The 13028-nt window shown below is 40.6% G+C and overlaps 1 protein-coding gene across 1 annotated transcript in view; it reads right to left on the reverse strand.

Annotated features, from left to right (window-relative positions):
• Positions 1 to 743: 743 nt before the first annotated feature.
• The window catches only part of npas3 (neuronal PAS domain protein 3), a 387868-nt gene continuing 375583 nt past the window's right edge, over positions 744 to 13028 (reverse strand). The window contains exons 10-12 of the mRNA XM_086274721.1: positions 12784 to 12931; positions 11304 to 11419; positions 744 to 6679 (exon numbers count right to left, since the gene is read on the reverse strand). Coding sequence (XP_086130847.1) covers positions 5058 to 6679; positions 11304 to 11419; positions 12784 to 12931 — 1886 coding nt within the window. The 3' untranslated portion in view covers positions 744 to 5057. The remainder of the gene's footprint in view (positions 6680 to 11303; positions 11420 to 12783; positions 12932 to 13028) is intronic.

The raw sequence follows: 13028 nt of genomic DNA on the forward strand, positions 1-13028 counted from the left end.
CAGGAGTTGGGCTCGACCCCTTAGTTCCAGTGAAAGAAAGTCTTAATGATGCAACATACCAAGATATTTTGGACAATTTCATGCTGGCAACTTTGTGGGAACAGTTTGAAGATGGCCCCTTCCTGTTTCAACATGACTGCGCACCAGTGAACAAACCAAGTTTCATAAAGACATGGATGAGTGAGTTTGATATGGAAGAAACTGACTAGCCTGACCTCAACACCTTTGGGATGAATTAGAGCAGAAACAGCAAACCAGGCCTTTTCATCCACTACGAGTGTCTGACCTCACAAATGCTCTTCTGGATCCTAAACCTCGTGGGAAGTCTTCGCAGTCTTCGAAGTGTTGGTGAGTCAACATCACATTAAACCCTATGGGATGTCAATCAAGTTCATATGTGTGTGAAGGCAGACGAGTGAATACTTTTGGCAATATAGTGTAAATTTAGAACCTGCGAAGGACCAGATCTTTTTTGTTTATTATCTCTGAATGCATAAAATGTTGTAATTTAATAAAGTCCATCCATGTATCTGTAAAATACTTAACTGAGCTCAGACATTTTCATAAAGCTCAGATACTTTCTGACAAGAAACGAAAAAACCAACAGCTAAGGAAGAGCAAGAAAAGAAAGACGAAAGAAGAGAAAACCTGGCAGCCTGAGATGTAACATTATCCAGTATTCTGGCGAGAGGCGGGATGGCTGAATGTGTCAAACAGAAGAAATGATGCAATCTGGTAACAAATTTGAGAGAAAATTTTATTATGAATATGGCACCTGTAAGATGGTCAAAACCGGGTTACAGAAAGACAACCATGTATATGACATGTTCCTCTGAACGGATGAGAACCTAGCAAACTTATAAAAGAACAACTGCTATAAAAATGAAGTATGTACATTTTCGGATTTGCAGCATTATTCATGGTAAATGAACTCAAAAAGATGTCTTTCAAAAATAATAATAAAAAAATAAGCCAGGCACTCAAAGTTAGCATCAGTTAGTCATGAGTTCCCCCCACTCTTCTGAGAGGGGGAAAAAAATAGAAATGTACCATAGTTTTCTCTTTTTTAATATTTTAATTTGTTTGTATTTAGAATTTTATAACACTGTTAACATTGATAATAAGAGATTCCCTCTCTCCCGTATTTCAGCTACTTGGCACCAAGTTCCTCATAAAAGAATCTGTATAATTGTACAAGAAATAGTTAAAAACACAGACACAGTTTTTTCACAGGTAAATGAAGTGATTTTTCAATATTTGTATTTCTTAAACACTATGTATTTTTGACAGCAGATGTGATTAAGGTTTTTAAGTTTTTAAAATCACCAGCAAAGTTTTCATTTTTCGACATAAAACACAGAAAAAACATTGAAACAGCTTGGACTGGCTGTTTGGTTTTTTGTTACATGTGGGTGTATTTCCTGGTTTTCGTCTGAGTTATGTATTCCCCCACCCACCCCGCACCACTATCAACACCCACCGCTGTCATCACCACCTACACTATATCTCGTGCCCGATTCTTTACCAAACGGGGCAGCAGCGTCATTCACCTATGCCCCATCCCCCCACTTTTCATGCAAAACTGCCAAAAGGTAGAAAATGCTAAAATCTAGAGGAGCAGCAAAATGCTCCCAAAATGACAAATTTAACATTCAACCACAAACAACCCGACAATAAACTGGCAGGTCGGGTGGCCCAAACCACATTCCTCTTACTTGAGCGCAAAAAAAAATAAGCACATTGTTCAATTTCTTAACCTGGATTTGTTTCGTTGTTGTACACATTAGTTGCAGTAACAAGACATCGATTCTTCACAGACAGCACACAACCTACAGATTGGTTTTCCTGATGTGAAGGGGTGATGAGAGGCCCGGGTCGGTTTGATAACAGACTGGGCTCGACAGACTTTGAAAACAGAAGAAGAAGAAAAAAGAAACTGCTCAACTGAAAATAAAAACAAACAGAACAACAAAAAACGAGGGTTCGACTATGAGAAATGCATCGGACAAACTTACTAAACATGCAGTTCAGTTTTCCAAAACACCTATAAAAATAGATTTATAGTGCGAAATATTTTTTTCTTCTTTTAGTTATTTTAGAAATCTTTAAAATCATTTTTTATTACGTGTCCTGAAAGACTACCGTGATTTTTTTTTCTTCCCCCATGAACCACTTGTTTAACTTTGTTTGTCCCGTGAGAGAAGTTTGCGCAGGAAGTCAACAAGTTTTGGTGGGAACCAATGAAATACACCCAATGCACACAAGAAGCCCAAAGGGATCCTGGGAAAAGGTTTCACAGCTGAGGCATTTGTCTGGGTCATAAATCTACAGCTAAAATCTTACTTTAGGCTTTTCTTTGTCATAATTTGTTTCTAATATACTGTAAACATTTATTAGTTATCTAATAATAGCAGGAAACTTTGATTCCCAGAATTCCTTAGTGGCAAAAACATGGCTCCATAAACCTTTGAGCTAGTTAGAGAATCTTTTCATCTCTGAGAGAAAAGACAGTGAGATAAAGAGGTTTGTATAAGACTACACAACAGCAAAAAGCAATAGCAGAGAGAAAGATAGAGAAGGATTAGAAAACAAGATCAAAAGGTTTTACAAAGACAAAAAGGAAGCAGCGAAAGAAAAGGTGGACTCTGCAAACTTTTTTTTTTTTTTTGCTTTTTGCAAAGGCCACCGAACACGAAATTCCACGAACCTCCACTGGTTTCACTAAGACTGCTGATAGAGGGAGAAGGACAAAGAGAAGGAGTAAGAGAGACAAGGAGCTGTTGTTTTTTGGGGGGATGTCAATCATCCCATAGACTCCACCTCCTTTTCCCTCTAGCCCCTCCCCTCTCCTTTCCCCCACACTAGAGATAGAGCACAGAGAAGACAAAGGACAAAAACAGCTACAGTAGCTCAGTATATACTGCATATAGTCAACACACACAGAGAGAGAAGTCGCCATGAAAGACTTTTTGACAGCCAGTGACACTAAACACATTGGTAACACATTTTTACGTCTTAATCACACTGGGTAATAAGGATGGCAGGATGGCAAAAACGGGGCTGTCAGCTTTAAAAAGATGGATGGTGTGACAGTTTTTATACTGTTTTAATTATTACTTATCCTCTTTTTTCTCTTATTACCAAAAAAGTAGAAGAAATAAAAACACAAATGAACAAGAATCACAGTGCTTTTCAAACACTAAACTTGTGAGATTAAGCAATTCTTTTTTTTTCTCTTTTTTGGCAACGTAGACTCGGGGAAGAAAAGAACACGAAACACAAGAACAATGACAAAGACAACATTGTTTAAAGGAATGTGATTTTTTTCTTCCTCAAAAAAAAAAAACGCATATTCATTTTTTTCTTATAGTTATTAGATTGATTGTTTGATAGATTGATTGAAAATGCATGTCTTTATTACAATCTCCTTATTGATATGTGGTTTTTAATCACAGGGTCCGGCGATGAGATGGAAGAGAGTGGATTTTTTTTTTTTAGGAAAATCTTGCGGAGGTGGTTCTGGTTAAGGAAGAAGAAGAGGAGGAGAGGGGGGGGGGGGGAGCAAGGTATAAAGTAACTGCATAACAAAACAGTGATTAAACAAGAACCGGTCAAGGTTGTCAACATTCATTTCTTAAGTTAGTGCTGCTAGCTAATTAGACTCAGTCTCACTGAGCATTTAATGTGATTAAGTTAAAAAAAATACATACAAATAAAAACAACACTGTACAGCCTAAAATTCAACCAATCAACTCCATGTTGCGCTGCCCCTTGTGGCCCAATCAGAATGGAGAGGGACATGTAGGTGAAACATGGAGATAATGTTGCTGATTTACAGGTTTTTCCTGTGTTTCTGACTTTCCTGAAGGTCAGAAAAACAAACAAACAAACAAACAAACAAACAAACAAACAAACAAAAACAAACTTTAAAATCTTTCCCCCCTCTAAAAAATAAAAAAATGATATCAGTCTATCAACGAGCTGTGGGCTTGTTTACAGTACCCACATCAGCCAGCTGAATCAGGGTTACTGGACGGTCGGTAGCACCACAAATCTGTAGAATTGACAGGAAGAAATGTGGACAGAAACATGAAAGGTCAGGCAGACAGCGTGAAAGATAAGAGAGAGAGCGACAGATTGAGATGGGAAGAGATGTAGAGGAGGCTATGTTTGGTGCGAGACCTGTAGGTAAACTCCTGGGATAAAAGAGGAAGTAGTAACATTCGATAATTCACAGGTCATTACCCGGCTGAAATAGCTTTTTTTTGTTTTTCTTTTTAATGCTTGATTCGTAAGTGAAATCTGAGCTAGAATATTTTATATATATAAAAAAAAGGATAAAAGTAAAAGAAAAAAACAGCATTAATTCACTAAACTATTCCCTCAATTGAGAAACTTTCTCAAAAAACCTTTTTTCAAAAGATTATCTCTGAGACCTTTGTGGGGCGCAAGAGAGCACCGTCCTCTCGGTTTAAAAACGTTCTTTTCAAGCCTTGATCACATCAAGATACATAAGAAGGAACGCCACATAGAGTTCTCTGTCTGTTACAAATCCCTGTACCGTCCTCCTTTAAATACACACAATCCACATCTTTATAAAGATGCAACAGAAACAAGTCAAATAATAAAAATTATCCCCATCAGGCTCCAACTGAGTCCTTAGGCAATATGAATTCTCTGTAGGCAAAAAAGGGGTTCTTTACAATAAAGAATAGTCTGGTTTTTGTTTGTTCAAGAGAAAAGAGTTGCTGATCGCAAGAAACGGGAGCAAAGCGAGAGACTGAGAGAGGAGAAGAGGATGAGGAGGAGAGAGAAAACAGATAGAAAAGGGGGACAAGTTTGAGGGTCACGTCTGTTACGCAAGCTCAGTTTCTGAGATTCAAAGTGCTAGAGTACATCTGTCATCCTTCCCTTTCCTTTCTCTTCTCTCGGAAACACAGTGCTAAACCGTGTTGATAAAACAAGTAAATAGTCTTTCATTTTTATTTACTAGTGAGCAGTCTTTGACACAGTTGTTGATTCCGAAAACACAGTAATGCGGTCTTGGATACTTTCTGCTAATCCTCCTTCCTCTCCAGTGTTGTCTGCGTGGTATGGATCCCGTTGCTGTACACTGGGAATGGTAGCGTTGAGAACAGTCCCTCTGCTGTGGTGAAAACATTGGCTGTTGTTGGCATCTGACCTCCAAGGGCACCGTTCCCACCTGTGGCAGTAGGAGATCCGACAAAGGGGCCAGCAGCTGCCGCAGCAGACATGTTGAGCCTGTGGACATGATGGTAGAGCATCTCCATGGGTGTCTTAGGGTCCAGGCCGAACCCTGAGCCGTCAACAAAGTTCATGGCAGCATTAGGGAGGAGGTTGCCTTGTGCCATAGCCAGAGTTACGTCCGCTGGCGCATACCTGATGGTCCCAGTGGTGTAGACCCGTGGAGCTGTCGTGCTGGTGGAGGCCAGAGTACCTGTGACTCTGTGGACCAGCGGAAGCACCACGTTACCAGCTTGCAGGCGCTGAAGTGCTTCAAGGTCCCCAGAGTACAGTAGTGAAGAAGAAGAGGTTGAGGAGGATGAAGAAGAAGATGAGGAAGAAGAGGTGGTGGGAGTGCCTTGTTGCTTGTCCCGTGGGGATGCAGAAAGGGGAGGAGATAGGGGGTCGGCAGAGGAGGCGCTGGAAGGAGGAGCTAAGCTTACAGCGCTGGAGGCAGAGGATGGGGCTGAGCTTCCATTGTAAGGGGGTTTCCTCACTCCTCCTGCTCCTCCCTCAGTTCCAGGAGGGGTGAGGACAGAGTCAGGAATGGCTACCTGGAGAGATCCTCCCTGTGGTGAGGGGAAGGTCTCATGGCTCCCTGGAGCAGATGGCTTGGAGGTCATGCTGTATGGAGACTCGTTTCTGGAAATTTCCCTGTTGGGAGGGTAGTTCCAGATGCTGCTGTCATTGTCAAAGTTTATTGGTTCTGCCATCTCTGTCTTAATCTTCAGAACTGAGGATGCTGCATTTGCACTGTTTGGGGAGCCAGATGAGGCTAAGAGATGGGTGGAGGTTGCGGTTGTGGCTTGGGAGGGGTCGACTAGCGGAGTGGTATCGCCTATTGCTATGGGACTGGGTGTAGTTGAAGACAGACGAAGCCTCCTGCTTCGTGAGCCATCCCATTTCTGCACTTTCCTCCTCTTTCGCCTTTTCTGCAGCTTGCTACCAGCATTGACACTGTCACAATCTTGCACGCACCCATTGTCATCCTCGTCATCTTCTTCATCCTCCTCTTCTTCTTCTCCTTCCTCTTCTGATGAAGACGTTTGGGAGCTACGCAGCTGTACGTCTTCCCCTTCTCCGTAGTGCTCTACTTTAATATGAAGCCCACCTAGGTTACCCAGTCCACCGATGGCACCCAGACTCCCTAATCCTCCAAGCCCTGCTAACCTTCCCAACCTGCCTCCACCTCCCCCTCCCCCTCCTCTGCCAGCCTCTTCTTGCTCCTCACCCTCTCCATCTGAAGGTTCCAGACTGTCATCACTGTCCTGGCTCTCAGGGTTACTTGAGCTATCTCCTTCTTCTTGGCGCTTCATTTCTTGTTCAGATGAACAGTGTGACTGGCCGGGTTGCTGCTGACGTTTGCTGTCTGTCTCTGGGTCCTCACTGTGTTCTGTTTGGTGGCCGGGCTTCTCCTCTGCCTTGGTGTTCTCGTCTGTCGAAAAAAAAAATTTGTTTATAATGCAGAAAAAGAAGATTCCAGTTACAGTCGAAACCATTCTAGACATAAGTAGATTCTTAATATTTGGCAGTATGATATCTTCCCAGAGCAGCAACAAGACACTGCATGAACACATAAAATTGATGATGTAGTCAAACACAGCATGAAGGGAAGAGCTTTTGCAGGAATGGGTTGCAAAGTGATTTGCAAATGCAGCCAGTGCTGCTGAAGGGAACTGTGGCAGATCCTGACTTCATAACCTGCTTGAACTAATGCTGTGCACCATAGTTTCAACCATTAATTTACTTGTTAATTACAGTCCATTAACCATCTGAACCATGTGAACTCACATTCATGATATAGAGGTGTGGCTTTAGTAATGGAAAAGAAAATCATTAGATTTGTTAATTGCTTTGATATGGAGTGAATCAAAAACTTTGATGCACTGACATAAAAATTATGCTCCAATGTTGTGGAAAAATTTATCCTGATGTTGTAACAGTGAAGAGTTTCCCTAAAAAAACCAATAAGATTTATACTCTTGGAAACACAAGTGTCTTGGCACTCCATCCAGTGAGTGTGTCAGACTGACTTGCCAACACTGCCATTGAATACCTGCGTAATTCTGCATGCCCCCTTACATTTTTCAGGACAGGTATTCCATGTGTTGTTTTCTGGATGCACTGATGTGTGCTCAGTATCCGTAGCTGCTTCTGTTCAGGCATGTTGGCTCTGTCTAACCCATTACACACACAACACATACACACTTTAAACTCTGCCAGCACACACATAGGCCAGGCCAGCGGCTGCCCAGCTGGCAGAGCTAAGACTCCCTAATGGCATCCGAAATGTCGACTCAATTGCTTTGTCTGGGGGAAACCTTGTATCTCCATTAAGTGTGCTTTCCAAGCAAAACAGATGTATTCCAAGCCTGAAAATTAAAAATGGACCGGTAGTCTTAAAGGTTCCTCCCAACCAGGGAGGTTCAATATAAATGAAATATCATTTCACAATAAAATGGAGTCAAGTATTTTCATAGACCATGAGATCACATGAAGAAGACATTTCAACAACTACACTGTGAAATACACTATATTGACAAAAGTATTCACTTGTCTGCCTTCACACACAAAACTTGAGTGACATCCCATTCTTAATCCACGGGGTTTAGCTATAACAGCTACAGCTCTTCTGAGAATATATTGTATAGCACACTTTGAGTGTGCGGGTAGTGTAGAAAAGCACTGTATAAGAACCACATATACCATTTTACCAAGGCTTTTCACAAGGTTTAGGAGCGTCTTTATGGGAATTTTGGACCATTCTTCCAGAAGTGCTTTTGTAAGGTAAGACACTCATATTGGAGAAGAAGACCTGGCTCACAGTCTCTGCTCTAATTCATCTGAAAGGTGTTCTATTGGGTTGAGGTCAGAACTTTGTGCAGGCCATGTCTTTATGGACCTTGCTTTGTGCACTGGTGTGCAGTCCTGTTGGAACCGGAAGGGTACATCCCCAAACTGTTCCCATAAAGTTGGCAGTATGAAATTGTTCAAAAAGTCTTGCTCAGCCGATAAGAGTTCTTTTCACAGAAGCTCTTAACTCAGAAAGTTGGTAATATTCTGTAATTTACTGAGCTCCTCTGAGTGGCCTATTCTTTCACAAATGTTTGTGGAAGCAGTCTGCATGCCTAGGTGATTGATTTTACATGGTCATGGAAGTCACTGGATCGCCTGAACTCAGTCATTTGAATGGGTGAGTGAATACTTTTGGCAGTATGCGTATCTGATACCCAATCTTTGGATAGTGCTATCAGGTCGAGGACATCTTGAATTATGCTGCTCATTTTCTTATTTAATTCTGACTGGTTTCTCTGTAAATGCATCTGACAAGGCTAGTTAATACACAACACTGCTGCTCTTCTGTCCCAGTGTCGTTGGCAACGACACTGAGCATGCATTTTTACATTACTTCAATTTTTTATTTATCTTATTTGTGAATCAGGAGGTATTTGATGGGAAGGATTTTCAGCTGCGGATTAATCCATATTGTTGTAATAATTCACAGTAGTAACGTAGGCTAAGTAAAACTTATTAGATTATGGTATGCCAATTTTGCATGTGACAGACAATCTGCTGTATTCTGCCCCACAAAAAAAAAAAAGGGGGGGGGGGGGGGGGCGGGGTAAAGATAACTTTGTTTGCCATTTTAGACATCTTTATTCATAGGCTCTCCTTCTGTACATACATTGCATCTTAAGAGAACAAATGTCAAAGAGCAGATATCTCATTTTAAAATATGTCAAACTGGGGCATCGCAGGCCTGTTGGAGCTGAAGCTGGACACTTCCTGCAGCAGCTGGCGTCAGTTTACAGCCAACAGTGTGCCAGAACCACTCTCCTCCAGCAAGAATAACAGCTGGCACTGATTCCCATCATGCCAGCACAGGCTGGTGGACTTGATAATATTACGCTCAAGGTGGAGGCCCAGGCTTGCTTTAAATTCAGCTGTAATGACACTGCTTTGAGCTTTGTCTCCTTCACTATTATCTGCTGCTTAAAATGCTGGTGACACAAGGTGAATAAAATCCTTGTTTTCTGTTTCTAGATCTGAATTCAGATATCAGTGTTTTCAAGATCTCAGGTTATCACCTGTGAGGCATCCTTGTGTATCTAGTAAATTGATTCTGATGAATTTGTTTAATCTAGTGAACAGTTTCCAAAACATTTAACAGAAAGTTTTGGCTTCTCCATCAATCTATTACCTCCCGCTTATCCAATTCGGGGTTCTAGTTTTGATTTTCAAATTCAAAATTTAGAATTAATACCTCTTAAGCACCAGATGCCATCGGGCATTTGGTTTATTAAAAACACTATACAGTCATGTTTTTTTAATGCCGATTCGAGGTCTAAAACAATTTATTTATATAGCACCAAATTACAACAACAGCCCCAACATATTATTGCAGGGTCTTTACCTCATCAGTCAAGCCTAAAATGGTTAAAATGGTAGTTGTCAGAGTGGTTGGCTGGAAGTTTTATCAGCTGGTTTGCTCTGACACGATATGAAATGACTAGCCTGAGTTAAAATTTCAAGGAAGTTTCTTACCTCTCTGTATCCAATAAAGAAATACAAGTAGGCAAACCTGAGAGAGAGAAGTCTTTATCCCCTCAGCTGACATATAAGACTGATGAAGTTTGTACTTGTGCGTGTGCAGACAATGTTATACCAAGAATCTGAGAAGCTGAGTGTTGCTTTTTAGGTTTACGGCAAAGCCCTCCTTCATTTTTGGTGTGCCATGTCTGTACAAACAAATGACTCAAGACTGCTGACAAGTGCATTCACTGAACAGAGCTCCCTTTTTCTTAGTCTAATACAATATCTTCTGCTTCCAGATGTTATTCCAGCATTTTGTATCGAGGTCTGTAATCGTGTTTCTTTACTGATCTGTTGCAGCGAATCAATGGGACTACGAAGTTTGGACAGCCTCTGTAGTGGGAACAAAATAAATTTCAAACTAACAGCAGCACTACAGTGTCTGTAGTGTCAAGGGTTTATTTATTATAGTCTCCTGTTTTAGTACTCACTGTCAAATATTGTAATTAAGCTGTTTTATGACCTAAACTACACACAAAGAAAAAGTAGTAGCACAGAATTTATCCCTGAAGAAATGTTATTCATTTAAAAATATTTTCTAGAATTGTTTTTCACACAAAAGAAGATTCCCCTGCCTACAGGACTGAGATGGCATCGCCTAAACCTTTGTGATTTGCAGATCTCCAACGATGAGCAGAATGTGTTATTTCACAGTTTTTTTCCTTTGTGCCATTTTGGTGCATTTCTTGGAGGGTGTTTGTGTATTGTGGCCTTTATTTGAGGCATTTTGCAGGATTTTGTGATGTGTGAAGTTTGGAGGCATTGTGTGATGCTGTGCAGCTGTACCATATTTTGTCATTTTGTCATTTTGTCGCAGTTTGCAACACTGCCAGTGAGCGCCCAGTCCCTGCAGCTGTTGGCATTCAAGACATTTCAGCCTGGCAAAGTCAGCACACTGGCACCAGCTGATAAAATATCTTTGGCTTCTCTTCTTCAAACCATATTTCTTTTTTCTGGTTGTATTTGAACAGGTGCTGTTAAGGAATCATGTAGGTTTTAGAAGCATTTTGTGCAATATTGTAACTATTCTAATATTTATACAATGTAAGAATATGATCTGATTTATATCTTTTTGGTTCACTCTTTTTATTTTACATAGGCTTTGCCATCTAGGAGCTGTTGCGTTTGGGATAAGATCAGTTTTGTCAGAGGCCCTCTAGATCCAACGGAATCCAGAGGAGCAAAAACAAAAAAAAGAAAAGAATACACAAAATATAAATGACGCTGATGCCTATCTCCATTAAAACGTGACTGAATGGACATGATGGTAAGCAGAACTCATACGGCTTTTTAATCTTTGCTCTTCTTCAAACTATGGCTGAAGAAAATGATGGCAGGAATCAGGCTATGCACTAGAGGCCAGCAGATTACTCCAAATATTGTCAAATATATCAACTATATGTAAAACCTTTTTTTTTTTTTTTAGCAACTATATGTTGCTCCTCTGTTCTCCCTTTTCTACCCACCTGAGTTTTCTTTGGACTCGGACTCAGAGTCTGAAGTTTCAGAGGACTCTGAAGCTTTCTCAGGCAGGTTTGGCAGCTGGGCAATGTCCATGGGTGTGTCTTTATACTCTGGATTACTGCAAAGACACAGAAAATTTGTCAGTGACAGAAGAAACGTTTGTTCATCGATTGCCTTGGTCAAATCTAATGAAAATAAATGTCAGCTATAATCAGGGCTGCACATAAGTTGTCTGCAGGTGCGCATTCACTGTCAAAATAAAAGACACGACGCGAAGAAGTTGCAACGCGCGTTTGCGCACATAAGATTTTCTGGAGGACGACAGATATTTGTTTAGAACTCTTAAAGATGTCGAAGAAGCAAACTCCTTTAAGCAATTACTTTGGTGTTCCTCCACCTCCAAAGAAATGTCAGAAGGAGTCCGAACCGCAAAAGAAGCACGTATTATCGGAAAAGTGGTTGCTGGAGGTGAGCTGGCTTCAAACAAATGATGAACGCACAGAGATGTGGTGCAGAATGTGCCATGAAAATCCCACTCTAGCGGACAAAAACAGTGCCTTTTATATGGACGCAAACGCACGTTGCAACTTCTTATCTGGTGCGCGTCTTTTATTTTGACAGCGAATGTGCACCTGCGGACCACTTATGTGCCCCCCTGGCTATAATGTATAATTTATAATAACATGGCTCCAATCGTGAATGCATTATAAAGTAAAATGGGGAGGATGCAAATGTTTTTATAAAGTATGTCTGTCTATTCTTTAAAAGTAAAACAAAATAGTCAATGAAAGCTGGCTTTATTAATTTCTGTATGATATTAATCTACAGTACTTTGCACCTCTATGTAAATTAGAAAAAAACTGATGTTGTAATGATGTTTGGCTGAAACTTTGGTCTGGTGAATTTAACTGAAACAGTTCATCACATTCTTCAACCACCAAATCACAGTTGTATTATTTTTCAGCTTACATTATATGATAGGATGGCTACAATTTAGTTTGCATTAGAAATGTGTGCTTTTGCATTGCCAGCTATGCAATTCATTAATTCATTATTATGTCAGGTCAACTGGGATAAGTGATAGATGTCCCCGTTTAGGTTTCGTTGGCCGTAGAAAACAGGGACAAGAAAAGGAGTTACACTGGATCACTCTCAAGCAGGAAAAAATAAGAAAATGTGATTTAGTTCATTTCATTGGCTTTGTTTCTTTAATTAATCTGCAGAGGCTCTTGTCCCTGTAAAACTCTCCATTTTCTGGACATCTGCATTTGTTTAAGAGTCTAGTATACATACATCTGGATTCTCTGAGCAGCTTCTCTTTTACTTCTTTTGAATGAGTTTTGATAAACTCTCCTTGACCTCCTAATGTTTCCACAGAGATCAAGGAAAAGCAATAAGAAAAAAGAGGTAGGAGGTAATTTTTTGGACTGTTCCACCATACCATTGTACCACAAGATCATTATCACATTGTCGACCTCTGACCTGAGAACGTAGTTGACCCAGATGATGTTCTTCTCGCTGGCGTTTTTCACATTGATAGCGATGGTGGCACTGGACTGGATCCAGATGTAACCACCATTCTTCTGGATCCACCGGTAATACTTTGTCACACTCTGGCCTTTATTCATCACTGAGACAGAGAAAGAAAGCAAGAAAGGATGTTTGTTATTTCACTGCGTTTTCTCTTTGATGTTGTGTCTTTACAGATAGTTCGTCAGAGGAGAGAA

The sequence above is a fragment of the Aulonocara sp. 'chitande type north' Nkhata Bay genome, linkage group LG19 (genome assembly GCF_057382095.1).
Source record: "Aulonocara sp. 'chitande type north' Nkhata Bay isolate Kocher_YH1m ecotype deep benthic linkage group LG19, A_spYH_male_GT1.1, whole genome shotgun sequence".
NCBI lineage: Eukaryota > Metazoa > Chordata > Actinopteri > Cichliformes > Cichlidae > Aulonocara > Aulonocara sp. 'chitande type north' Nkhata Bay.